This window comes from Harpia harpyja, chromosome 6, assembly GCF_026419915.1.
Source record: "Harpia harpyja isolate bHarHar1 chromosome 6, bHarHar1 primary haplotype, whole genome shotgun sequence".
NCBI lineage: Eukaryota > Metazoa > Chordata > Aves > Accipitriformes > Accipitridae > Harpia > Harpia harpyja.
In genome coordinates, this window is record NC_068945.1 from 8,176,368 (window position 1) to 8,203,199 (window position 26,832).

The window sequence follows — 26,832 nt, forward strand, 5'->3', positions numbered from 1 at the left end:
TTTATGAAAGGTAACTGAATCACTAAAAGGAGATTACAAATGTTTGCTTCGAAAAAAGAAAGCACAGGCCATAAAAAACCAGCCCCACAAACACATCCAGATCTAACTCTTCTTTTGTATGGCTTGACAGACTTGCTTTTAAAGCAGTAGGCATTGAAAGAAAATCCTGGAGCCCTTGATCTAATGGCAATGGGATCTGAAAGTGAGATCTGCAGGATCATGCCCTTTTTGAGTTTCTAAACTACTCCTGCTTGACATAAGAAATGGAAACAAGCAGGAGGCCACACAACTTGTAGTGAATTTGGAGGGGATGTTATTTCAGTCTCATGGCCTCCCTTCATAATGGTACTGTTATACAGTCCTTTTCTGTCTGGAAGAACTGGTAAAGCAGTTCTCCCTTAGCCTCCCATTGCCTGTTGCTGCTCTTCAGTTGTGACAGAAAGATGATTCACAGGGCCATGTAGTCAACCAGATCAGGGTTAAAACTACCTTTTTTTGCTTGGCGTTTGGTTGCAGACAAACTGTTGTGTTAAGTCAATTGAGAAGGTAGACCAGGGATGGGACTCGGGGAGGAGAGGAAGACTTAAGCCACTATGATACCAAAAGCAAAGTATGTAACCATGACCTGAGTAATGTTTCTCTCTTTTTCAGGCATTAAAATCCCTGCAGACTTCACAATTGTCAAGTCACTGACTTCTTTCCAGGTTCCACATACTTTATTTCACTTGATCCCACACTACTGTGTATCAAGCGAGGTTTCACATAGAAACTTAGGGCATAGATCAAAGGAAATAGGGTGCATCCAACACAGCAGGGAAGAGGAAAGCCAGAGCAATGAAGTTTTCCTTATCGAAGCAGAAAACTCAGATTATTGGTTGCAAAGCCAGGGCATTCTAGTAGGAACCCTTCTTCGAGACATCTGTGGAAAGAAAGAGCAAGAAAAGGCAAAGTGCCTGATTAATTTTTAGGATGCTATCCAAGGACTAAGAAATCTTAGGGGATGAGTTGCAACATCTTTTTGTCATTGACATAGGCATTTCCAGTTGCATTCAGATTTGGGATACTGTGAGGACTGCGCATGTAAGGAGTGCCTAGAAATGGAATAAAAATAGATCCTTTTAACCTTCCATAGTATGCTCAAGCCTTGGTCTGCATTGAGATTATACCTGGGGTAGAAACTGTGCCCACAACTAGTGCAGTAGATTCCAATTCAACCTGCAGTTGAAGAAGGCTCTACAGCACATGATGGAATTAAATACAGAGCAGAGGTGGGTTGCTTTGCTTGCTTACCACCAGTCCTCTGCTCTGTTTCAGCTGTTCCCACCTTGGAAGCCTGTTAACACTAACCTGAACTGTAAGGGAAACCATATTCTCTTGCTGCGCGGTCATCTGTAGAAAAAAAAGAGGAAGGGTGGTGAGCAGCAGAACTGCATGGTAGGGTAATGCCAAGCTTCTTTCTCTTTAAGACAACCATTCCACTACCTTAATTTTTTACTCTTCAGACTGTGAGTGCAGGAACAGAAGAATGTCTACAGTGGGTCAGACCAACGGTCTGTCTCCCCAGCCTGTCTCCCATACGGCTGTGAAAGACCTTCTTATACATTGTGATACCTTCTAATGCAAGGACATTTTTGTAAACAGAGAACCTCTCAGTAGTGTGTCCTGATAGCCTTGCTTTTTTACTGATAATTAGTATTTTCATGTCAGATAACAATTTTTAAATTGTAGGTACTAAGCACAAAAATTCTTGTACAGGATGGAATAGCAAAGAGAGAGCATATTAGGTGACCATATTTAGCTCTGTAAAGGTTGGATTAAGAAGTCTCCTCCTCTTCTTGGCATGGCATGGAAGGGGAAACAAGAATGGAATTCAGTATACAACATGTAGGCCTGTGGTGCTGCTTTCTAAATCTCCAGTGGTAGTTTTTCCATTTTGTTCTCAAATTCTTTTTTAAAAATAATTCTTAATTTTCCATCTGCTGTTTTGGCTCATACTGAGCATGGAATAATCAGAGAGACTCAGAGTGACTCCAAGATCTCTCTTCTGTGTGCTGATAGTTCATTTAGAGCTTTAAAGGGTAAGAAATTATCTTCCTATTACCCTCTGAGACATGGCATCACCCAATGAATGGTAAGATTATTACACTATACATGAAAAGCATAGAACTAAATTCTGCCTTCTGGTGGATCAGGGTGGCAGTATGTAACACTGATTTTAAATAAATGCCTGCGTATTTTCAAGAGAGCTAAGGAGCTGGAGAAGACATGGTAAATTGACAGAGAAGCTTTCTTTCCACAGAGATGAAGCTTAAAGCTAGAGGAAGTCAAAAAACACAGTCATTTTGAACACATACACACCACAACATAATCATAGTGTCAGGCAGTCTCATCTCAAGAACAGAAAAGCAAGTGATTCTGCTACTTGAATCTGGAAGTTTTGTACAGAGGAAACCCAAGCTTGGAGTTGCAGGAGGAAGTGCACTGGAATAAGGGAAATAAGGGAATAAGGGGCATAGACAGAACTGTGTCTGAGTGGGGGGTATAATAGTTACTCTTTGCCTATGTCAGTGAAATCTCACCAGGCTTATAGTAGTCGTAGACATACACTGTTGCCGCTTTCAGGTTCTGCACTGCAACATCTTGTTGCACTGAGATGTTAAGCTTCAGAGAAGTCTCACCCAGCTGGAGAGAAGAATAGAAGTGAGCAGAAATGCACTGGCCATCCCAAAGTCACCTACATACCAACTTCATTCCCTCTACATCAGACATGTCTTTCTCTTTCCAGGTTCTTCCACCCTCTTTTGCCAAAATTTTAGCCTGCTTGACCAGCCTAGAGATTTGTATTCTGATCTCTGAGGGTCCCAATGCAAAGTACTGCAGTTGCTAGTACTTGAATGGGCAGTTCCCTGTCGTTTTCCTCTTACCTCTTCCAAGTAGATTGTGACTTTGTCTGGTTCCATCACCTCTGTCTTTTTCACCAGGGGTATCTTCTCCAGCTGTATAGGAAGACAAGAGATGAGCTTGGTTAGCATCAGCTCATTGGCCTTCCCTGTTGTCTCACACCAAGTTTGGTATTTGTCAGTGAACCACTGCTGACTAAAGCACTTAGCCTAGTCCGGGTAAGGCCTGTGTTCCCCGGTTGTAATGGCACTGAGATTGTTGGGAGTGCACAAAGCCTTAGAAAAGATTTTCTCAGATTTGGAACAAGTGTCCTTAAGCCACCTTCCTACTTTCAGCACTTGTAGCAACGGGAAAGATGGTTAGTAGGAGGCTATGATGAATCTTCCCGGCTATCTCCTGGAACGCTGGAGTATGTCATTGAACAACTCCATGGGATTCAACACCACTTTATGGAGCATCCCTACAAATGGTACTGGCAACAACAAAGGGTCTCAGTGCACCCCAGATGATTCTAACTAGGTGCTTTTCAGCTCCTCTCTAACCTCTTGCTGCATATGTGATCCTCACTACTGAACATGAAAAACTGCACAATCCATTCTGCAAGTGGAAAATTGCCTTGTGAAATAGCCCACTATACATATATATATAAGCTATATATAGCTTAGTTTAGTTAATTTGTGGCAAGATAAGTAGCTACCATTCTCCAGCAGTTCTTAGATGTTTGAGTATTTCTGGCTGAGCTACATCTGGAAAATAGATTTTCATATCTTCAGGGAAGGCCAGAGGAAAAAGTCTTACCGCTTTCACAGAGCTCTTCACAGGAATGAACCCTGACAGCATCTCTACCTCCACCAGGGCCATGTTACTGGTCTCACGGTCCCCTACATAACTGAAAAAAGGCAGGAGAGAAGCACATTAGAAGTCGAAGGCATCACGGCATTTCTAGGAGATACTAATGAACACTTCCAAACTCTGGCTTGCCCTACAGTGATGTGAAAGCTCAGCAGCATGTCTAACTGACAGGAGAAAAGGACAAAAAATCGCCCCCATCTACTTTCTCAATATGGAGACAGATTGTGCAGCAAATGTGTTATGGTTAATCTTCATGCTGCCCTCTCCAAGAGGTGGAAAGGATCTTTGATGTTACAGGTTGAGAGCAGCAATGTTGGCATTGTTCTCTTTCAGGACAGTAGGGCATGGAGAATATGGACCAAGACACTCATCCTAGACAGATGCAGGCAAGTGAAATATGGACAGGGACTGGAGTTTCTGCTGTCTGGTTCCAGCAGAGGTTCACGCTGCAGGAGAATGCATCTCAGGGCTGGTTCAGCCCAGGCTGCCAAGTGTTCCCCAAGGGGTGAGCTCTGGCTCTTGGGAAAACTGCCACGTCAGCTGCTAGTGCTCTGGGGGCTGCTGAGCTGCTCCATGCTGACTGAGATAGTTGCTGTGGTTCTGCAAGCCACCGCCAGTGCGTTCCCATGCTTCTCCAGGCCTTAACTCTCAGTTCATCATCTCATCGTGATCTATGGATAAGAAGAGAGTCTTCCCCTGTGTCTTTGTCTCCAGAGAAAGGAGGTTTTTATGGGGTTCTGGTCATACTACTGGGGCTCCTACTTCTTTCCACTGAAGAAAGAGCCTCAAGGGATCTCATACCTGACAGACACATGGATGTCAAGCTGTTTCCTGACACCATCACATTCTCTTGGTACTGTTTCCACCTCCAGGACAAAGACCTCTTCTCTTTTTGGTGGTGGGGTGTTATAGTACAAAGTGGTCTGGTGGGGGAGAAAACATCTCTGTGAAGTGCCCTGAAGCTTCCCTGTATGAGATAAAGGACTACCTGTGCCTCTAGCTTTTAACAAGTCAGTAACCAGTGGCTCACACAGTTGTCCCCAGCTGTGCTTTCTGTTCAGACATGTGCTGTTTAGCACATAGCGTCAGACACATCTGCCAGATGTAACCCTCAGCACTGAGGCTCAGCTGTCTGTGATGCAAGGCTTCACTCAGTACAACATTGTCTCAGCCTTACTGAAAAAAAATATTGTTAAGGCGTGAGAAAGTACATTAGCTAAAACCCCGCCCACAAGGAGAAAGAAGTGTAACTGTTGGCTGTTGACATGGTAATAGTTAGTAGTTCTAAGTATCAAGAGGAAAAATACTGACAAAGCAACTATAAAACCCTTAAGAGAGAAAGAACGAGCAAAAAATCAGAAGAGGACAGCTCAGCAAGAGGGGTGATCACACTCCTCCAAAGAGCAGCATACACCAATCTTCCTCCACGTGCCTGATAACTGACTGCCTGGCCAGCAGGTACTCATCAGATATCTTATGCTTATTGACTATATTCAAGTATAGCCAAATAGTATGAGTCCTAGTTACCTCCTACATGCATTAACAATAAATAATTGTTGTGTCCTCTTGTCTAGACACTGCTTGCAGAGTCTCTGTGAGCATCATAAGAGGTGGTTGAACAGAAGTGACCCAGTGAGGGAGGTTTCCACAGGGAGTGACTTGAGTTCTTTGCTGCATGAATAGCTCCTAAGCAGACCACTATCAATGCTGCCAGAAAAATAAGATGTATTCTCCTGATGGACCAGTTGTGTTGGTGTACTGGGATAAGAAGACCTTGGTTCTACATCACTCCTCATCTCTGCATGTGATAACAACCCAAAGAATATTATGTAAGAAGATACACATTGCTTAGCCCCTGAAGCAGTGACATCAGCACCAGTCGATACAGAAGCAGGTACTGTTCTGCATGTCATCACTCCTGACTTGAGATCTATTGATCTCTTCACAGTGGCATGGCTCTGTAGCATGGGACAGCAAAGCTGAGACATTTCTGAGAAGAAGATACCATAGATGGTTGCAATAAAACCATGCCAACAGAGTATACCTGAGCTCCTTCAAGCTTGACATGATTCTGCCTAGAAAGCCAAATCCTACTCATAAATTGAGGCTACAATGCCCGCTTAAATAGTCAGTGGCAAAACCTGACAGCTCTGTTCCTTATATATACTCACCTGTACGTAAACACAGCCACTGCCAGTCGCCTGCACTGTGTACATCCCTGGGACTGCAAGGAGAGGTGCCTGATGCAGGACCAACTTGTTGTTCCTGTGCACATGGAACTCCAATGGAGAAGCCTCCTTGCCTTTCACTGTCACCTTCACATCTCTGATCTCCTGAGGAATCAGAGCTGCATACTGAGCGAGGGCCTGCAGGCTAACAACTGTGTCCTGAAGGTAGAGAGAGAGTCACTTTGCTGTGGAGCCATGCCGTACAAGATCCAGCACACTAGGTCAGGCGCTGCAGGGAGAACCACACTCCTCGTGGCCCTGATTCACACTCTGACACAGGCGGGTTCTATGCCACTAAGTGCATAGGTAGGGTCTATCTATGCCACAGGCAGCAGGATGACTTCTGTTACCTGGAAAGGGTGGCTTCTGAGCCCTGGGGTTAGCAGTCCCAGGCCCTGGGTAATCCCACTTACACCACACAGAAAAAGAGTTTCCCCATGGCATTCCCCTTCCCAAGTAGGGCTCATGCAGGCCTGTCTGCAAAGGATGGATCTAGAGTGACACGCACATGAGAGATGTGCACATCACTCCAGGCACAGTATCTCCCTCCTTCCCCCATGACTTTCCCCAGCTTGTTACCTGTGTGGAAGCAAATCCGCCAAAGGCATTTCTTTGTCTGCTGAGCCAGTGCACAAGCTTGTTCACTGAGGCTTCATTGAGTGCAAAGTCTGGTGTGGAGACGTGAGCCAGGAGGATGTAGGCTACCGTCTCAATCATAGAAGAAGAAGATTCTTTACTACTGGAATGTGATGTCAGGAGTTCTGCTGATGGGGGGAGAAACGTGTGGAAGAGAAGAACAGCAGATCCCTATGAACATCAGCTTCTCCTGCCCTGGTACCCTTCGAGAACTGGCAGTTTACTTTACACCATCAGAAACACATGTGCCTTTCTGGGGCACCTCAGAGTGCAGAAGCCAATCCCTCCTGTCATTTTTTTACTCCGAAGGGCCAGCTATCTATGATAGGCTCCATTTCTTCCTTTGAAAGCACAGAGATCCAGGCCCCAAATCCTCAACCAGTTAGTTCCTCTAGGAAAGAGTTTCTCTAGAAAGTGATTGACTCTGAAGAGAGGCTTTTTCTTTAACATACAGTCCTATTTTTATTCAGCTCTGTGTATATTCAAAGCTATGTCCCCAAGCTACAGTATTTTTGCTGTTTCTGCCTTTACCAAGGATAATCTAACAGGGCTCCCTGTGCTGAAAAGCTCTAGGACTAATTTCCAGTCAGTTGTATCTGTTGTACAAGAATTGGTCACTCTTTGAGGGAGAATTGCTGTTGGGCTACCGGAGGAGCAAGAATACCCAATTTATTTTGTTGGCATCCTCACTATGCAGTGCATATGTAGGACAATTTAAGTTAGACCTGGGGTCCCGCCTATGGTCCAAGCTCACAGGCAATGAATACATCTAAGTCTGGTTGAATGTTTTGCTGTAGTGATAGTAGGGGGCTAACCAAAATTCAGCTAAGATTTAGCTTAATTGTGCCAATGTAGACATCTGCAATGGTACAAATGTGAAAACCCGAAATGCTTCTAAATTCAAAGTCAGTTTTCAGAACAAACCTTCACTTTTGAAATAAGAATCACAAAATCACTTGTTTGCATAAAAGCAGCATAAAGACTTTAGAATTTAGCTCAGGGACTCTATGGACTGGTATTACTTCATTATGTTTATCACAATGGAAGGTTTTTGCCTGAGGGATTTGTGATTTGTTGCTTCCAAGGTGACATAAGCAGAACACTTTTTTCATGAAGTGGTAGAATGTGTCTTGGTGATGCAGCTATAGGTGACCTACAGATGGTAGCTGCAGTCACATTCTCAGAGTCAGTGAGCAGAACACAAACACATTTAAACATGTAGGACAACACCTTTCCCTCACAACTCTATTGCTCTTACCAAGTCATTGCTAACTATTATCAGTGGAAGCAAGAGCCAAAGAAAACTATCACTTGACCCACAGGCAGTTTGTAGTGCTCCATGCCCTAGGGCCTTAAGGGGACATTTTCCAAAGTGCTTGGTAAGTTAGAAGCATCAGACTGACTGGACATCAGTAAGGATGTGCTCCAGTCACTTGTTCCACATGTACTTTCTCAGAGGCAGCTCTGAAAAAGTATTGCACTCAGCGTGTGCAATTCTACTCCTTCCAGTTTGCCCACTAGCCACCCTGTGAAGCCAGCTGGGCAGCTTGAGTGGCTATGCAGTGAGCTGCACTGGTAGCTGGTCAGGCTGAAAAACCCTCTCCCTTTTTTCTTCTGTGTCATTTTTCAGTCCCCAATGTAGTTCACCATACTGCCAGAGGAACAGCTGCGGGGAAGAACTTAAGCCAAATCAGGTTATACTGTTACCAACTGTTTAACCATAGGCTTAGGTGCTTTGAAACCCCCACCTGGCATCCATATTCAGGATAGAAGTCAATTTTTTTCCATGTTAAAGAGACAATAGAAAGAACCAAGCTCAACAGCACAGCAATAAAGATGCATCCACCCAAGGGCCTTCAGCTGAGTAGAGCAGCAGCGGGGAAGCAGTCAAAAGGTTTGAATTCTGCAAGTAAATGCCCTGACCAGCAGCTGGATAAACATCGTGAAACAAGTTTCCTCTGCAAGATCTCTTGCACTATATGTGAACTGCTGAAGAATGACAGGAGCACCACAACTCAAGTCAGTGCTTTGACCACACAAATTAAGCATGGATCATCTCTGCTGCTTTCGATTACGAATTGTCTCCTGGGTCTGAGAAAACTAGAGACTTTCACAGCTTCAATAAATTACCATTTTCTGACACAAAACCCACTGCAATTAAATCCTACAGATATCAGGCCTTAAACACAGTCATTATCTCTAGAACCCCAAATCTTCTATACAGCAACAACCTACCAGTTTCCTTCTCTAGTATATCCAGGAGCTGCTCTCTCATCTCCATGTCCTTACTCAGTGTGAAGACATAGGCCATCAAGGCCTTAACATAAAGGCTTGTCTTATCAAGTGTTACATTCTTGAGGCAATGTAAGGCATTATCCAGCATGATGTCCTGAGAAAGGAATCCAAACCCAGTGAATTTCCTCTGAACACTTTTGTTGTGAAAATCTATCCCCAACCCTCAAGCATCCCAGCTACTGGGGATGTGTTTCAGTGCTAGCCTCTCTCTCAGGGCTATGGAATGTCAAGTAGAGTGGACAAAGCATCACTCACTGTGAGTTGAAAACAAAGATGTGCCTGGACACATCACTGGGATGGGGGATTGTTAATACACTGGAGAATCCGGCTGTCAGAAGTGTCTAGTAACACGCTGGCTCAGAAGTGTCAGACCTGCATGCTGTGGGTCTCGGCTCCCAAGGGGGTATGACATTGTTTTCAGAACTGTACCAGTAAGGCTGGAATACCAGCCCGTCATGGCTAGAACAGTCTACACTTGGCTTGAAGGTCACTGCTTTTATTTCAGGTCTGAAGGAGGGGGGGGTTGCATACCTGAAAGGTGGTCTTTTTTTTTCTCCTTTAGCTATATTGGTCAGTTTAATGAAAACTATTGCCTCTCCCTGCAAGCCCTGAGCCATTTTCAGAGACAATTGTTTCCCCTGAGATCAGCTGGGAATGGCAGTTGCTCCGCTTTGCTGCAAATCAGGCCATTTATATTAAGAACTCCTTACCAAGTTAAAAATTTCCTATTGAGCTTATTGTGTACAAAGGTGGGACGTGACAGAACCTTTCACCAGCTCAGACTGGGTACTCCCTGAAACCACAGACCTGGGGAGGAATGAAGGGTCTAGCATGTTCCCAAGCCCTGCAAGGAGTTCAGATGTGACTTACATTCTTCTCCAGATGGAGCTCCATGAGCGCAGCAGTGATATAGGCTGTTAATGAGATTGTATCATCCACACCGCCCTGCAAGTCACACAGCCAAACATCAGAAAGGGACAAAACCAACCATTGCTTGCCTGTCATTGTATAGCCACTGAAACTGCCTATGGATGGTGTATCCGAGAGAGTACAGTAGCATGCCTCTGGGCATTCTTGGACATGTGAAGAAAAAAGCACTCCAGGCTCACTTATTGAATATCATGAAAGTCTGGTGCTGAGAGCAGTCTCAAAGCCATATTGTTCATACAGCCTAGGCATGCCTTCTCATAGAAGGCATGAGGCAAACCATTAAGCTATTTATTTTATTAAATATGTTACAACTGGACACTTGAACAAAGTTTTTATGATGCAGGATTTGCATACAAGAAGCAATGCAAGTTTACATACAATTCAGTTGACTGTGAGAAGCTACATGTTAATATGGGTAAACAGGCTCGCAGAAGCCTCTTCTCCCATCAGAGAACATTCATTCTTGGGAAGTTCTGCTTGCATCCTCAGACATGAGATGAGCCTACATCTAAAGTCAGGGGGACAATTTGGGCTGAGATGCTGAGGAACATCGTTCACACTGAATAGCAGAAACTTTGAAGCGTAAGGGGGGCTGGGGAAAAACCTATTCCAAAAAGTTCTGTTCAAATAGAAAACCTAAACTGAGAAATTAATGAAAGTCAGACAAGGATGAACAGTCTGCATATACACTCTAGTTTTATTTTGTACTGCATCCAAATCTTAAGACAAAAAGTGTAACCCTTTGCTTTACTAAAATAGCAGACTGTTTTCTTTCATAAACCTGCCTTGTATTTAATATGGGTGACTTTGTAATCTGACCAGTCTGGATTACTCCTACCTTTACAAAGACAATGAACCCAAGTATTGCCATACTGCATGCACACTGTTCGGTACCTGAACACTAGGGCATGTTCACCAAGAGTTCGGTGCATTTCCAGCTACACTGCAGGGATCATTTTGGGCATGCCAGGCTCCAGGAGAAGTCATACTTTTTGGGTGGTGGCGAGACAACTGTGTCTTCAGATAATCCCATATTAGAGCACATAGTCAGGCCTATCTGGAGAGTATTGTGCATCATAGGGCATGAGAAGAGGGAGAATCCAGACAGGGTATTCTAGACAAGCACTAAAATATAAAAATATTTCTCCCTGTGCTCTTGAAGTGCCTTGGCACAATTAGCCATGGTGCCTTTTGGCTAGAGTGAAAATGAAGAAAGCCCAGCTGACATTAAAACCTCACATAGAAGAGATGCCTGCTGTTTTAGGCCATACTTTTTCATTCTGCTCTGGGAAGCTGCCTTGGCTGTGCTGGGCCATGGGGACATTGCTTTGCGCTACTGTGCAGAATGGAAGAGCCTGGGGAAGCAACCCTGTGCCCCACATTGTATGCCTCCTGCTCCCACTCCCATGTCTGGCAGCCATACCTTCAAGTCATTGTTGAAGAGCTTCCCCACACTCTGGAAGCAGCCGCTGGGCAGCTGGTGCTTCTGCAGCCAGAGCAGAGCGCTGTGCACGTGATCCTTATTGATGTAAATGTGAGAGCTGGCTTGTCCAAAGGACCTGGCTACAAAAGCTGTCAGCCTGTGAGCAGAGCACAAAGGAATCCTGTGTCACAGCCAGGAGCTGAACCAGCAAGGACAATAGGTTTGGGATCACAGTACCAACTCTGGTCACTCACCATGTGTTGCCCTGGTTGTCAGCTTTCCCAAAGGCACTGTAGGAGCCATCATCATGTTTGTAGAGCAGTTGACGCTGGTAACCTATGAAGGTGGGTGCCAGGACATGACTCTCAGTGTGAGGGCCTGGAGCATCTCAAACTGTATCCCTGCTGTGGGAAGAAGTCTTCACAGAAAGAGACTTCACCAGGTCCTACAGTCAGAGACACTGGGGCAAACCTACCACCCCACAATTCCCCATGCATCCCACAGCATCAGCATGACAAGAAGCAGTTGCACAGCATCACTGAATTGCCCCATGTGGCTGCTCTACATTACTAGAGCTGTTACGTGCAAGCACTGTGGGTATCTATCTGCCCTGCTGGTTTGCAGAACGGTGACATGCTCAGCCACCTCATGTCTGCCCGTGCCCCAGGGAACCCTCATGGGCACCTTGCTGTGAATAAAAAGAGCTGTAGGACTGAGAAGGAAGGCTTTTCCTAGAGGGGACCAATATGAAACCCTGTTTGTTTGTCAGCACTGATGCTAGCCCTGTTGGGACTCAAGAAAGCACTTTTTGTGGGACGTACAGAAAGCAACAAGGCCATGCCTTTAAGTTCTGAGGGCAGAACACCATCCGTATCCGTTTGCTCTTCCTCCACCCTTCACGCAGCCCCGCTGTTTACCCTCCACCTTGCCTCTCTGCTGCTGCCATTCTCTTGGGTAGGCCCCCCTCTCCCAGATAGCTGTCCCAACTGGCAGTACAAGAGAGAAAGGGGGAAGGAAAGGGAGTAAAATCCTATCTGTTGGAGGCTGCTGAGCTTGCAGCGTAGCAGGATAAGGAGACTGGCAGGTTGAAATGTGAGGCACGTTGCAAAATGAGACACAGACACTGATACTGTATTAAGTTCGGATTATACTGGACAGAGCTGACATGCCCCTACCTTATGTGTCCTAAAATATGGGGAAACACTAAGCTACCAAACTCCTATCTATCCTCAAAAGCCACTCTTTATTCCAGTTAATAGCAGCTGTTACCCTATTTCCACAAGGGACTTCCATCTGCCTTGGACTTCCAAGGGAACAAACCACAGGCATCACATAATGATGGAAATCATTAATTACCCACACCCTTCTCAAAAAAGCAGGCTTAGTACCTCAATAACAGGCAGAGGCAGAAGTCCTGCTTCTTCAGGAACACGCTTTTCCTTCCATGAGACATTTCCCTTATTCTCTGTGATACCTTCCTTTGTCACAGCTCTCGCAGTGCTCCCACTCCTGCCCTGCACCTGCCCACCAGACCAGTGCCCCACGCTCTTCATTTATAGCACCTTAGTTTTGCAGCAGAAGGAAGAAGGACAACATTACCTGTTCTCAGGAATTTCAGTGCTTCATCTTCAATTTCTGGGTCCAGTTGTTTAGTCTTATTCAAGTACTGGAGTATAAAGATGTTTGGTGCAAACTGAACCATGTTCTGTTCACCGCAGCCAAAGGGCATCTGTAGCAGCTGGTCTAAATTTTGAAGTGCTGGGCCCATGATGTCCCCTTAAGTTTGAGGTGAAGGGGCAGGAGAAAGCAAAAGCACACACTTTTAGCAGTATGAAACAAAGGGACTGCTGACTTCTCTAAACTCTACTGGGATCCTGGAAAAGAGCCAGCCCCTCACTGAATGGAGATGATTAAGATTTCTCCTAGATTAGGCCAGCACAGAAAGGGAAGACATCGTGGTTCTGGGAGGAGGGAAGGAATGAGAAGTTTGAGGGGGTCTGAAGAAAGGTGAAGAGAGCTGTCATTCCTGAGTGGGTATCAAGGAGGGAAAAGAATTACAGAGGCAAACTAGGTGGAAATCTGCAAGGATGGTTTTGGTTCACTTAGGTAGAGGTGGATGGCAGTGACAGACGTCAAAGGAGATACCCCATTTTGTGCGTTCTCCTACAGCCACTTGGGGATCACCCAAGATCATTCCTTATGAGAGGAATAAATATCAAAAAAGATTACTTCATGCACATTTCTGAGGCCAACATCACACCCCTTACAGTTTATCTCAGGAGGAACTGGGTCGATGCATCATTAAGGCCAAAGCATTGTGCAAGCTCTTCCCACTGGGGACCCATGAGCAGGGAAAGCCTTTCTCACCAATCACAGAGAAAGTGGCTCGGCCAGATCCCTCCAGCACTTCTGCAGGCAGAGTTAGGGAGAACTCTTCAGAGACGGTGTTATCTGAGGAAGGCAGAACCCAGAAATATATCCCGTGGAAGAAGTATCCCATGCAAGTATAACATCCCAAGGAGACCCAGGTGAGGCTCAGTGTGACATTCAGTCACAGCAGCCAAGACTTGCAAACAAATGCCTCAGTACAGGAAACTTTGCCAGGCAGAAGACAGACATAGACAAACTATAGTGCTTGTTCTCCCAGGCAGGGATGGTGCCACCAGTGCTTGCTCTCTGACAAATTCCCCCCACCTCTGGGTATTTGCAGCAGCCCTGTCCCTTCCATCGTGCTCTCGTGATCAATAGCAGTCAGGTATTTTTGTCCCATACCTGCAGTACAGAGAAAGGTGTTTTGGGTCTTCTCTTGTAGGACACCTCCTGGCTGCAGATGGAGAAAGAGTAGTTCAGATAGGGAGGGCAGGAAAGGAATTCACTGTGCCTCATCAGGCCTGTCTGCTTCCAAGAAGGGGCTAAACTTCCTCTTAGCATCTTGCTAACTGCCTCAGGGGATGAGCCACTGTCCCCAGGTGTTCTCCACCCTGAGGTGTGACTAACCTTCACAAGCAGAGGTTTTATCACTGTGTCTCTCTCTCCTTGCAAAGGTGTCACGGCAATCCTATTATCACACAGATCGTGTGAATCTTCTGCCACACTGCTCACAGTGACATTCACTTTGCCTGCAGGGAGCACAGGGGCACATTGCTGAGCACTTGCAGCAGACAGCTGTATATACGAGCATGGCATCGGGACCAGACATGCAGACACAGGCAAATTCCACCCCTCTTCCCACTAGCTGCCACACATCCCTCTGCTTAACCTCACCCAGCCTGGTGGCTGTCACGTTCCACACGAAGGTTTTTGCTTCGTTGGTGCAGAGGCAGCTGGTGAACTGACAGCCTGGACAAGCATCCACCTTTAGTTCTGGAGTCTCTGTGAGGGTGGTACGCACCTGAGCGTGGTGGGGTGTACAAGCACACATTGGCGTAGTGTTAGGAACAGGCAGTGCACAAAGGAGCAAATACCATGGGTCACGAAGTGTGAGGCTGTGCTTTGTGGCCCAGATGCCAGTATCTAGGGCTCCTGAGGAGATCATAGCTTGCCTTTGGGCTCAAGTTTTTGCTCTGACAGAGGCCAAGTAATTGGGGGAATACTCACCTGGATACAGTCCTTGAGATAGTTAAAGACAGTGGCTTTTAGGCTGAAAGTCTCTCCTTGGATCACAGAGTATGGCAGTGACAGATCCACAAAGAAAGGCTGGAAGACCCTAAGAGTAGTCAGAGGTGAGAACCCAAACCCAATATCGGCAACACAGAAGGCGTTGGCATTCCATTCTGTGATGGTGTCAGGTACAGCAACTTGGAGAGACACTTGACCGTTGTCCCTATAGCAGGAAGAGAAAGAGGAGAACTTGCTCAGAAGTAGTCAGAAGTCTCCAGGGATGTCTCTGGGGAGGGCAGGTAGAGGCTGTTACCAACCCAACAGAGACCAAATCCCAAATCCAGGTCTCTGGGAAAAGTGTCCGTGGTTTTGGCATCTTCTTGTTGTCAGAGCGAGGTGCAGAATCACTGTGGCCAACATGACTGTCTGCTGGAAAGCAAACGATACCTCAGAAAACAGCAGATGTAGCTACAGGTGAAATTAGTTCTTCATTCACATGCAATCTAACACAAACCGTAAATGGTTTGTGACACAGAACAAGAGCGGACAGGGTTGGTGTTTCAGTGAGAATCTGACACAGTGTGTGTATCTTTGGGGAACACAGCTTTAGGGAGACAGAGTCGGATGAGTTTAGCCTGAGGCTTAGTCTGACAGATCCAGCAAGTTTGGTCTGGATCCAGGGGCAGACAGCATGCTCAAATGGAGTCACACTCTTTTACATAATCTGTGAAAGTGCTGGTGGAGAGCTTACATTTTCTGTGAAAAGTGCAGAACACAGGGACAGCCAATAAAGCACAGAGATTTGAGCTTTTATCTGTGATTTGTAAATCAGGTTCATTGAACTGGACACAAGCTTTGTTCCTCTCATACACAAACAAGAAACACAGCAGGATGGAAGTCAGGCATCTCAGCTGCAGGCTGGCCAGAACTGGGAGGGAGGAGCCCCTTCAGCCAAGAAGATGGACATGTCTGTTCCTTACCAACAACATTGTCTTTTCCAGAATACATCTTTTTCTCAAAGCCTGGTTGCATACAGGAAACTGGTTTCTTGATTCTAGTATTGGTTAATATTTTCATGTGCAATTTCTAGGAAAACAGTGAAGAGAGTAAATCAATGATAAATAAAAGGGAACAAGGAATGTTGGAAATATCTCATGATAGCAGGTATCATAAGGGGGCTGGTGGTAGCTGAAACACTTTAAAATGCTGCTTGTTTGTATACATATGCATAAACTTACAGGCTTAAACTCTGGGCAGTGCATGAGGCATGGAAACTAGCTTCTGAGCAATACTGGGGCCAATTATTACTTCTCATAAAAGTAAATCTCAACTAGATCTGTCCTTCATATGCCTGACCCTAACAATAAGCCAGAGTCAAACACCATATATCCCATGAAAAAACTTGAGAGAAAAAAATTCTAAGCTTTTAATCTCTGCACAATTTTAGAATGGAAAGATCTGACTGGCTGTTCACAGACAACCATTCTCACACAAGTTAGTGCCAGTCCTGGCTTAGAAAACTGATGGGGAACTTGGTCACAACTTACTATGGATTCTGCTTTTGTCTGAATGACTCAGACTCTCAGGGCCTGTGCTTCACAAGGTGACAATATTGGACAGAATACACGCTCATGTGTATGGACTGAGAAGAAGACATCATCACACCAGAAGAACTCAATTGATCCTGTGAGCAATCCTTGCTTTGATTTAATGGTCTGCAAGTCACTGAGAACTCTTCTACTTCCCTGAAGTGCCAAAACACTTCATGGACATTATGGGCCCTCACCCTTTCTGCAGAGGCTGTACATGCCTGTGGACTTAGTCATATGTTACAGGACAGTCATCTGTTACAGGATCACTAATAATTGAGGTACAGTGGGATCTCCTTTAACTATCATCCAACATAGTCTGGGAGTAAGCACCTAGAAGACAGCACAGTACCATGCCTTTGGGGGGAATCAAGGTCTGTATTTGTAAGGTAGAATTCTGTCAGTCTAAGAAGCCTAAGCAACTCAGACTCCATTTCAGGTTGTTTTCAGTGTGTTGTTACCATCTTCTCCTATTTTGAGGTCCTTTTACTTGCATATATTTCTTTAAACAGCATTCTGTCAGAAGCAGCGCTCTTGGGTTTCAGTTAGCAAACATAACCTTTTTCGGGCTATTGTGCCTGTTAGTGGACTAGCTTATTTTGCCATTTGCCTTGATAGTTAGCTATAAAGCCAACTTGTGAAGGCCTTCTTTTTATTAAAACTGCTTTGAGGAGAAGTAAGAAGAGACTCAATGAAACACAGAGTAAAGAAGTTTGCAAATAAAATAAGAGCCAACTGGTGATTGGTCAAAATATGGTGAGGTGCTCAGGTCTTATTCACATATTCTTGCCACTCCCCCTTTGTAGATATGGTAGCCTAAACTAAGTTTGTTCATTTTCACACTTTCTCTAATCAGATGGTTTGCACTATGCTTACTTATAAGTTTCACCTTTCCCCATAGTCCCCAAATGAGTGTGGCTACACTGAAGAACAAGGCACAGATTACTTGTAGCAATGAAAGTCAGGGCAGCTGAAGTTTGCTAAGAGTAAATTCTTGTAGGCATTCAGGATGGCATACTGGCAACCACTGGCTCAGGAAAAGTTTAGTGGAAGTGTAGACACTCACCTTAAACAGATTAAAGACATCAGCATCATTTTGGTACCATGGTGCTCCCATCCAAGCCTTTTTGTGGAGACTGGGCTGCTGGGGCAGACAAGGGTACGCCTCAAAGTCTTCCAAGTGATAAGGGTACCCTCGTTCTCCAGTTGTAAAGCTGTCATCAAAGACATTCTCATACAGCTGCAATGGAAAAACAGAGGCCTTCGTAAGGAACTGGCCAACAAGCATGTGTGTGGGTCAAATATTTGGATCGTAGCCCTCTATTATACTTTGTAAAGCTTTGCAGTTGAGGAAGTTGGCTTTGGCCCAGCTTACACTAAAGGACATGAAGCCCAAGGACTGGATGTAGGCAAGTAGCTTTTAGTCTGCAGACTTTCACCTCTGACAGTTCAAGCCTTTTAACTCTAGGGTGCGAGGTTAGGATAAAAATGCATGATTCAGTTTGAGCACAAGGCATTGGCACATCTGACTTCCCTATTTAATGTTACTACTTTATATACCTGTTAGTAGATGATGCAAGTGCTCTGCACTAGAACAGCATTCCTACAAAACGGAACACCAGATCACACTGTGGATCCTATCTACAGGTACAGCAAGTCCCCCTGGATTTGGTGAGGCTTCTTTGTAACAGTCTGACCTGCTATAACTTAATTTACAACTTTGCATGAGGCATATACATGTGTATTATCTCTGGTATACATTGTGGAATTATGTTAGGATTTTCAATTCTTGCAGTATTTTTGTTCTAAGTCTTAAATTCATTCCTCTGAAACACACAGCTGCTTTGAGGTAAGTTTCTTCAACCCTTCTAGATTCCCAGAATGTACCTGGGTGCTGACAAAATCCTGACCACTTTTCACCAGCCGCTGGGTGCACTGGGTGCTGTCCCCTAACTGCTGTTTTCTAGAGAACTGCTCAGGTGCTCAGCCTGATCTGTCATATGGTTGTAATTCAGCAACGTTTGGGGCAGAGGGGCAGGAGGACTCTACTGGGGCAAAATTCCATTTCAGACGTTTAGCCTCACTGCCTGGTAGAAGATGGAAGAGCAGAGAGACAGGTGGATGTGAGGAACGCTGCTAAGCACTTGCCCTCCAAGCAGAAAGCACCAGCATCTCTTTGAAGCTGCTCTCCCTGCCTACCCCTCTGGTGCTCTGCAGCATCCACCACTCTTCAGGTAGAGGCCCACGGTGCAGGGCTGGTGCACAAGGAACATGACAGCCACATCACTGCTCAGAAGAGGCCGAGGAGGGGGAATGGCAGGGCAGCCACCTAACACTGCAGCCATGTCCTGGGACGGACTATGGGCTTCCTCCTGCCAGTGCGTGGAGGCAGAAGGCAGGCAGATAGCAGGGGGTTGGTCACGGCAGGCTGCACTCACTGCGTCTGCTGTTAGGGTATTGTTCTCCTTCAGAAGGACACTCTTGTCAACAGCTTGGATAGAGCACAAGGACCCTGGAGCAGCCTTGAGGTCCAGACTGACTTTCGATCCCGGGACTTCCTCCTTGGGTGAGAAGTCCAGTGCCACCTGCAAAACGAGACAGGGTCAGGGGCTTAGCGTTGGAGAGTGGGACCCTATGACTCTTAGACGTCTGGGCAGCAAATGGAAAGACAGACAATTAGGTGGGGAAGGGGGCTGAGATGCTGAGACACTGAGACAGGCCCTCCTGGAAACCCGTTGGGAAGGTTACAGTGGCTGCAGCGCATACAGCCCAGCCAGAATTCCCCTACCACCACACAGCCACCACCCTCAGATCCAGAGCTACCACAGGGAGCTAAGCAGGCAGGCTTCTCTTCTGTGTTAGGGAGAACATGGGGGACAGTGTGTTCCCAAGCAAGGGGAACGGGGCAAGAAAACAGAGTTCAAGAGGGCCTGGTTTACTCCTTGGGAAAGGCTTGCCAGTCAGTGTTGGGGAGGGCAGGACTAGGAATTCAGGGAAGAAGGAGGTTACCTCTTTTGTTTCCCAGCCAAAAATGCTGGGCATCTGGTTTGGCATGTATCCAGCTTATACCACTTGGTCTGAGGACCAGGAATCACAGCAGGCCAGAGCACATCAATGATGCTTTGGCACTCCTTGTGTTTCTACTCACCTTGTGTCTAAAGCACTTTTCTACTTGAAAGTCTTCCACGTCAGCCACCACCTCTCCATCCAAGAAGACTGCATACAGTAGAAGCTTGATGTCAGGCAGGAATTCATTGCCAATAGTCAGCGTCAATGAGAAGGAGCCCTGCAGATCTGCACAAGATAGCAGCAAGGAAGAGAGGGAAAGCATTCATTTGAATCAGCTCTTTGGGGTAGGACACACAATAAGAATCAAAAGAGGGAATTTAATAATTTCTACCTCCAGATAAGAACATCCCACACAGACACTGTCACAGATTAACAATAAACCCAGGATACTGGCCACCTCTTTGGCTCAAGTTTGGCAAAATATTCCTCTTCCCTACTGCACCTTAGATGAACAGGCAAGCTACTCAAATTTTGTATCTTCTCCAAAGGTACAAGCTAGTAGCAAAGTCATAACATTGGATATTAGATCAATCAGACAAGGCAGGAGAAGGACAGTCACCTAGAAGGACACTGAACTGATATGAGATTGTGTTGGTCTAATGAGGTGGACCACCACTAAGAACTCAGTTCAATAGCTCCCACCTGTGAATAAGAACACTTGCAGAGATTGTCACAGGAGAGTGGTCACAGTTTTTTGGGGTGTGTTATGAGGCACTGAACTTCATGCATTTCTACTCACTCTCATGCTGGATAATTGGCACCTGCTTCTCTCCACTGAAAAGGATCTTGCCTTTTGCTATCACCTGAAGAGCAAAGAGAAGAGCCTTTCAAGGGCCTGAATTCCGATAGCATGAGGACAGTGGGAAAAGAACAAGACAAGAGAGAAGGACATCTGACAGATATTGTCACAGAAGCTCCTCTGGCAGAACATGACCTAAAGAGCTCTGCAGCAGAGATGGCAATAGCATAGCTGGGAAGGGACTTGAGAGCTGTTGGTTAGGCAATGAGAAGACATGGCCGCTTGCAAAACCAGACATACATCTGAAGCTAAGAGCAGCTGCTCTTAAGCCCCACTGAACTCTGATCTTCACATTACTAGGATACCTTACTTTTTGACCATACAAATGAGCCCAGTTCAGTAACCAAGATACCCACAACCTCTCAGCTAGGCTGTAGTCACATTCTTGCTTTGGACTCACTTTCTTGAAAGTGGACTTCATCAAAAAATGATTACATACCTCTGGAGTACATCAAGGCCCTGTGCAATTTGAAGCTTTTTCCTGTAAATATACAGGCCAGGGGAGGTCAGCTGCCCCAGAGATTGCCTCTTAGTTCACAGACAGATTGCCCCAGGCACAGATGGAAGTCTGGGGCATACTTGCTGGGCAGAAACCAGGCTAGCCCTCCATTACCACCCATGTGAACATAATAAAAAGTAGGGTGAATGGCAGGCATCTATCACCCAAGCTTAGGTCCAGGCACTCTGAACAAAGCAAAGCAGCTGGGGGCTAGGAGCAGGTCCAGGAACTGGAAAACAGGAGGAGGTTTGGGCAGAACAGAACTTACAAACTGACTAATACTGGCCTGGGAGTAGCTTACCCTTTCCTGTGAGTATGTGCTGTGTGAAAAGGGTAAAATGCCAGGAAGCATAATCTTGCCCTGAGACTCAGCTGTCTTGTGTGCTTACCAAGTAGTAGAAATCAATGTGATCTGCTTCAGAGCTAAGTTTATTCCGGTCAAGGATATAATCCACTTGTACTTCCTGCTGTTGATCACAGGGCATCTCATCATCCCTGGCCTTGATCTCAAGGAAGCTGTTGCTCTCAGAGTAGAAAGGTTTCAGCCAGTGGAAGCTATCCTCAACTTCTGTGTGACTTTCAGAAGAACCTTGCTTATCATCATTTCCAAGGTAGTAGGTACCCTTCAGAGCACAAAAACATGAGTTGGTAATCAGTATCAAGTGATACAAGGGAGCTTGTACACCTGCTGAAAACACTAAGTTATTACCTGAGCACACATCTGTATGCTTAAAATACTCTTTTGTTTAAATGTCATTTTAAAGTTTCTTATGAGACTTTCTCTTATGAAGTTTTAGCAAAAATCTAAGTCTAGGAGATTTGCCCACAATCTCATTTTTCCTCCTTTATCTTTCCATGGGGACACACCCCACACCAGACTTTAACCCCAGCACAGCACCGCTGTTTTCAGTTTATGTTTCTGGTCAGATGCCCTGAAGCACAACAGGCACCAAAACAGTTTTTGTCCAGTGAAGCTCTACTTCTCTGCAGATAATTTAGGGCTCTGTGGACAATAGCTGTGGGCCTAGGAACAAGGAGCCTGTCCCCCGGCCCCCTGAGGACAGAAATCTACCTCCTAGATTTCAGAACCTCTGATCACCAAATCCTGCCCAACAAAATTAGGGAACCTCACCCTGGATAGACTGGGATCTCGGGGAAAAACATCTGGAACAATAGTTCCAGTTTCTGAGAAATGGATGGCAATAGGAGATTGTACTGCTTGGGCATGAATCCCACATCGGCTGCAGGAATGCAGGGAATGGGAAGATGGGTGTACTGCCAGGCTGGTAACAATGAGCTCCAGGTGTAGGATAAGAAATTGTGAGGAGAAGAAACCAAGTACTTCAAGGTCTGGTGTTGAAAGGGAGGTCAAGAGCAGCTACCTGCCAAGCTGAGCCTGGACAAGTTATAGGGCCAGAGCAGCCACAAGAAGTGGAGTTCAACAGAGACAGGTGTCAACTGCCAGTTCTGCTGAGCTACCTCCAACATGTCCCAGAGTGGAGAAAGGGGAGATTTCCTCCGAGGAAGTATTCAGATTAACAGATGTTTTCAGTGGAGTCAAAGGAAGGTGAGGGGGATATAAAACATTAGGATCATGCTCCAGCTCAGGACAGCAGAGCACCTTTGGTGACCATTTGGCTGAACTGTTGCAGCACAGCCTCCGGCTTCCCTGAGGAGATGGCACTGGAGAGAAATTAAAGATGCTTCTACAGATATAGTCAAATGAGATCAGGAGTCAGAGGACTGTGCTCCAAAACCTCAAATTTCTTCCACTTTCTATCCCTTTCCTCAGCCTACCTTCCTCTTTATCCTCCTTTTTCTGTGGCTGATGCTCACCTTCAGAGAAACCAGTGTGCTGTTCCAGCTGGTGGTATCCAGTGAGAAGTGGGCTTCCCCGTTCTCATCTGTGAGGAACGATAGATGTGTCTCCTCATCATTGATGTCAACTCTTAGGTAGACCGTTTCATTTCTGAGGGGAGAGTTGTCACTGTGGCAGAACATCTGCAGAGAAGGGGAGGAAGATAAAACCCCATTGTGTCACACTTCAAGGCACTGCCAGTGGTTAATATCGTTTCTATCACTGGGCTTCCTCAGCCCTTCCAGCTTTTAGACAGGTTGGAAGGATCCAAATAAAAGTGCAATAAATACACAAAACCAACAATGCGTAGCTTTCAGGATTAGAAATAAATGGTAGTGCAGCCAAATAAGACACCTATTTGGGGTGAAAAATGTGGTTTTCTCAGATCCTGAGCTTTTTCTTGGACAGTGCTGCAGGATCTTTGAAGATCAGAAACAGTCTTGTCTCCTGCAACTTAACTTTTGCTGTTCCTTGCCTTCCTTCACGCTGGGGTTAGTACTGGCCCAGATGAAAGTGTTTCTAGCCCCAATGGGAGAGCAGTCCTAGCATCACCCAGGGGACTTGAGTTAGAAATGACTGCCAGTGAACTGATATACAAGGCTTTAGTGATTTCTGCCAAGTTACCATGAGCATTTGTCCGAAAGGAATGTTATTTCCCTGCCAATGCCACCCCCATCCCATATGCCTTTTATTGCACAGACCAGTTTCAGGAGCTACTCCTGGGGAAGCCTCCAGAGACTGCAGCTGGCCCCAGAATTCCTGTCCAGGGAATATACTAGGTTAGGATGGGGAGAAGAAATTGCTTCTACAGGAGGCTTTGCTCATAGTTACTGGGTACCAGCACTTAGTTTCCTGGAGATTGTTACTTTCTACCAACAGAAGATTAGATCTATGATGTATTCTCAGCAGAGAAGGGATCTCTGGGTGTTACCTTTCCTGTGTATGGTAGTCCACGTTTGTAGAATGAATGGAGGTTGATAAACTCTATAGACTTCATTCTTGTTGCAATAGGAAGTTTAGCTACTTCTATAGTCTTTGCTCCTGGGTGGAGAGATGAGAAATCTGTTAAACCCTGGCAGTGCTCTTAGGGAAGCAGAAGACAAGAAGATGCTTCAACGCTACCTACAATATCTACAACCTCTAAATTTAGGAGACAAAATACATTCTTCTAGGATATGGTTCTGTCAACCTTTCTGGGCCCTCTGCTTCATGACATGATGCATTGTACCCTATAAGTACTTTTTTTCTCTTTATTGAAGATAAGGAGAAAGTAGAGGACTGTTTAGTTATAGACAGCTACACTGCAGATGCCTAAAAATGGCCTGAAGGACCCCACCCACAGGGTGACAGTTCAAACAATGGACACTTGCAGTTGCCAGAGCTAGGTGCACATTAACACTGATACTGAAAACCTGCCTCCTTATAGTCAATATTGTGTCAGGCTAAAAGGGAGCAGAATGGCATTCCTCACAACAGGAGTGTGCATAAGCAGCCCTGCCTCAGGCTTAGGAAAAGAGAGGACAAGAGACTGTGGGTAGGGACTACCTGTCAGGATGGTGCACTACAATTAGCAAGGACTGCAAGGACTTATTGCAGACTTTTCCATGGCTAGCCAGAGCTTTGCAACTGGCTGAGGAACACCTTGGTGTCCAGGCAATCACTAAAATGTTATATACATGCTAGTGGAGATGAAGGGTGGAGAAGATTAGGAAATCTGGTAATGATAGATGGAAGAGGTACTAGAATAGACACTATCATCATGCCAGAAGACTTGGGAACCCGCAAGTTACTTTTTCAAAAGGAATTCAACTGTCACAGAAAGGCCAAAACCAAAGGAGTTGCCTGCAAGGAAAAGAACGCTTCACATATTTTCCAGTACCTGTTCCATCTTCCACCATTTTTCCTACCACAATTATGCAGCTGTCAGTTTCCTTTAATTCCAGAGTCTTTGTCTTCACTGTAAAAGTAGTGCAGCCATTCTTGTTTGTCTGCAGAAAGAGAGATATGAACAGAGAGGAAGAGCATGGAGGAAGATGAACTGTTACATAGATGCTGGGCAATCCTAAAGAAGTATTTCCAAATACTTGTGGAACAGATGGAAGCTCAAAAACCTATAACTGCCAAAACCCATCAGGGATACCATAGCCAGAGAAGAAAATCAACATGCTTGGATTAAATAGTCACCAAAAAAGTGGCAGAAAAAAGTGCTTCAGGCAAATCACACAAGGGTCAATTATGTCACAAACTCAGGAGAGTGGATTAAGCCGAGATCCTGCAGCTGAAAGAGAATGAGTGTCTTTACCTGAGCTAAAGGTAACCTCCTCCCTGAAACTGTATGGCCATGATGAATACATCCTGACAGTGTGGCTTTCCAGTCATAACCATCTCTGTGACATGGCCATGTTAAACAAGGGCATCCAGCCAGTCACAGATTGCAAGAGCTTTGCCAAGCATTAAGGCAGAGACTGGGTACAGCCAGTCTGCCAGAGAGGGGAGGGGGACAAAGTGTTTCTAGTCGTGCCTGTTAAGTTCTCCACAGAACCTTGCAGGGCCTCTTACATGCCATCTGAGAGGGAGCTGGCATTCAGCTGGTGTTTTGCACAGCTAAGACTGTACAGCATTCCAGCTGGAGATATTTTGCTACTGGGTGCATTTTAAAAGATGCAGAGATCTCGCTGGATTTTTATATTCTGGCTTGTTGCTGGCTCATCTGACATTTAGAAATATTTTCTTGTGATTTTTCAGGCTGAAAGAGCTGCCTCTGAAAGCCATTGGAAAAACCAAGTGTGGAGCTTAACCACGAACGTATAATGAACACAAATGTGCAGAAAGTGTAACTAGCACTGGACATAATCTCAGACAGGACACTAGCAAGCTTAAGATGATCCATTAACTGCATGGATACAGCAAGAAACAGGGTATTAAGCCACAGACCATCTGGTGTTCTGATAGCCTGTTTATTGGTGGGAGCTGTCACAGGACTGAATAGACCAGTGATCTGATTGCATACAATATGATACAGACCCTTGGGAAAGGCCCCAGGCATCATTACTTACACAGAGCTTACACCTTCTCCTGAAACACTGAGTCAGACATGGGCAGCTAGAGCAGTAATTCAAGCGATAGGGTCACAGGAAGAGGAATCAATGGTCTGATCGGGTCTAGCAATTGGGAGGACACCAGACTAAACAGGTTGGTGCACATCAGAGGTGCATCGAGGCAGGTTAAGGGGACAGACATACATTTCCAGCAGGTTATATGTTCCACTCTCCTATTTGTTCACCTACCCAGCTGTTTTGCTTCCTCATCTCAGTAGAATTTGATAAATCGTCTTTCAAGAACTGGGATAATGTGATAAAAGTGATATGTATTTTCCCTTGAACGGGCTTCCCATAGGTATACCTGTGTCAAAGGAGAGAAACATTCACCTGAAGACTGGCCGCTTCAGCAGAAATTCTGATCCAGGCCACCCCCCACCCTCACTGGGGGGAAGTGGAGCCTGGGAGAGCTTTGTACCTCGTTTGATCAGGAACTTCAGCTCGTCCCTTAAGATCGGTTTGCATCCCTCTCCACCCAGTATACCCAGCATCCTTAGTGTCCTTCAGCCTCACAGTAAATGACCAGGTGCGAGAAGGAGCCCGTTCCAGAGAGTGATCTGGCTCCCGCAACCACAGGGTAATGCAAGAACATCATACTGGAAGGCCACTTCTCGGCTACGGGCAATCTGGAGGTGATTGTGGAGTCAAAGGCCAGAGATCACAACGGTATCATGTACTCACTTGCCACAGACCTTCAGCTGAAATTCCTCGTCTGCTGTAGCGATAAATGGAGGGTGCTCAATCTCTATTTCAAATTTTTTCAGTACTACATAGAAGAGAGGAAGATAAGGGTGGAGGAAGAAAAGCAATACTGAGTATGGACACTGACTCTAAGTTCTGTAATAGCTGCAGTCTAGATGGGGGGAAAGACAGTAATGTCCCCAGTTATTCATCACCATGCTGCAACAGGGGTTACTCCCTTCAGCCACACCACCCTCTATTTGCTGCTACAATTGCACATGGGACTGCTTTCTACTCCAGCTCAGTCAAGCATAAACATTTTAAATGGCACAGGGTTTTGTCCTTACCTACATCACTGTAACTGAATGGGACTA

The 26,832-nt window shown here is 45.6% G+C and overlaps 1 protein-coding gene across 4 annotated transcripts in view; it reads right to left on the reverse strand.

Annotated features, from left to right (window-relative positions):
- Positions 1-694: 694 nt before the first annotated feature.
- Positions 695-26,832, reverse strand: part of LOC128143137 (alpha-2-macroglobulin-like protein 1) — a 30,949-nt gene continuing 4,811 nt past the window's right edge. The window contains exons 8-37 of one of the 4 annotated variants that reach the window (XM_052790075.1): positions 26,459-26,543; positions 25,967-26,081; positions 24,559-24,667; positions 23,611-23,720; positions 22,658-22,822; positions 21,211-21,444; positions 20,263-20,326; positions 19,603-19,748; positions 18,893-19,039; positions 17,521-17,694; positions 15,846-15,951; positions 15,183-15,291; positions 14,863-15,088; positions 14,530-14,656; positions 14,263-14,384; positions 14,038-14,089; positions 13,633-13,716; positions 12,865-13,041; positions 11,520-11,601; positions 11,266-11,422; positions 9,783-9,857; positions 8,853-9,006; positions 6,561-6,745; positions 5,925-6,140; positions 4,555-4,676; positions 3,700-3,790; positions 2,925-2,996; positions 2,580-2,682; positions 1,348-1,389; positions 695-919 (exon numbers count right to left, since the gene is read on the reverse strand). In XM_052790075.1, coding sequence (XP_052646035.1) covers positions 894-919; positions 1,348-1,389; positions 2,580-2,682; positions 2,925-2,996; positions 3,700-3,790; positions 4,555-4,676; positions 5,925-6,140; positions 6,561-6,745; positions 8,853-9,006; positions 9,783-9,857; positions 11,266-11,422; positions 11,520-11,601; positions 12,865-13,041; positions 13,633-13,716; positions 14,038-14,089; positions 14,263-14,384; positions 14,530-14,656; positions 14,863-15,088; positions 15,183-15,291; positions 15,846-15,951; positions 17,521-17,694; positions 18,893-19,039; positions 19,603-19,748; positions 20,263-20,326; positions 21,211-21,444; positions 22,658-22,822; positions 23,611-23,720; positions 24,559-24,667; positions 25,967-26,081; positions 26,459-26,543 — 3,677 coding nt within the window. In that variant the 3' untranslated portion in view covers positions 695-893. The other 3 variants (XM_052790077.1, XM_052790074.1, XM_052790078.1) reach the window with 3 other exon arrangements.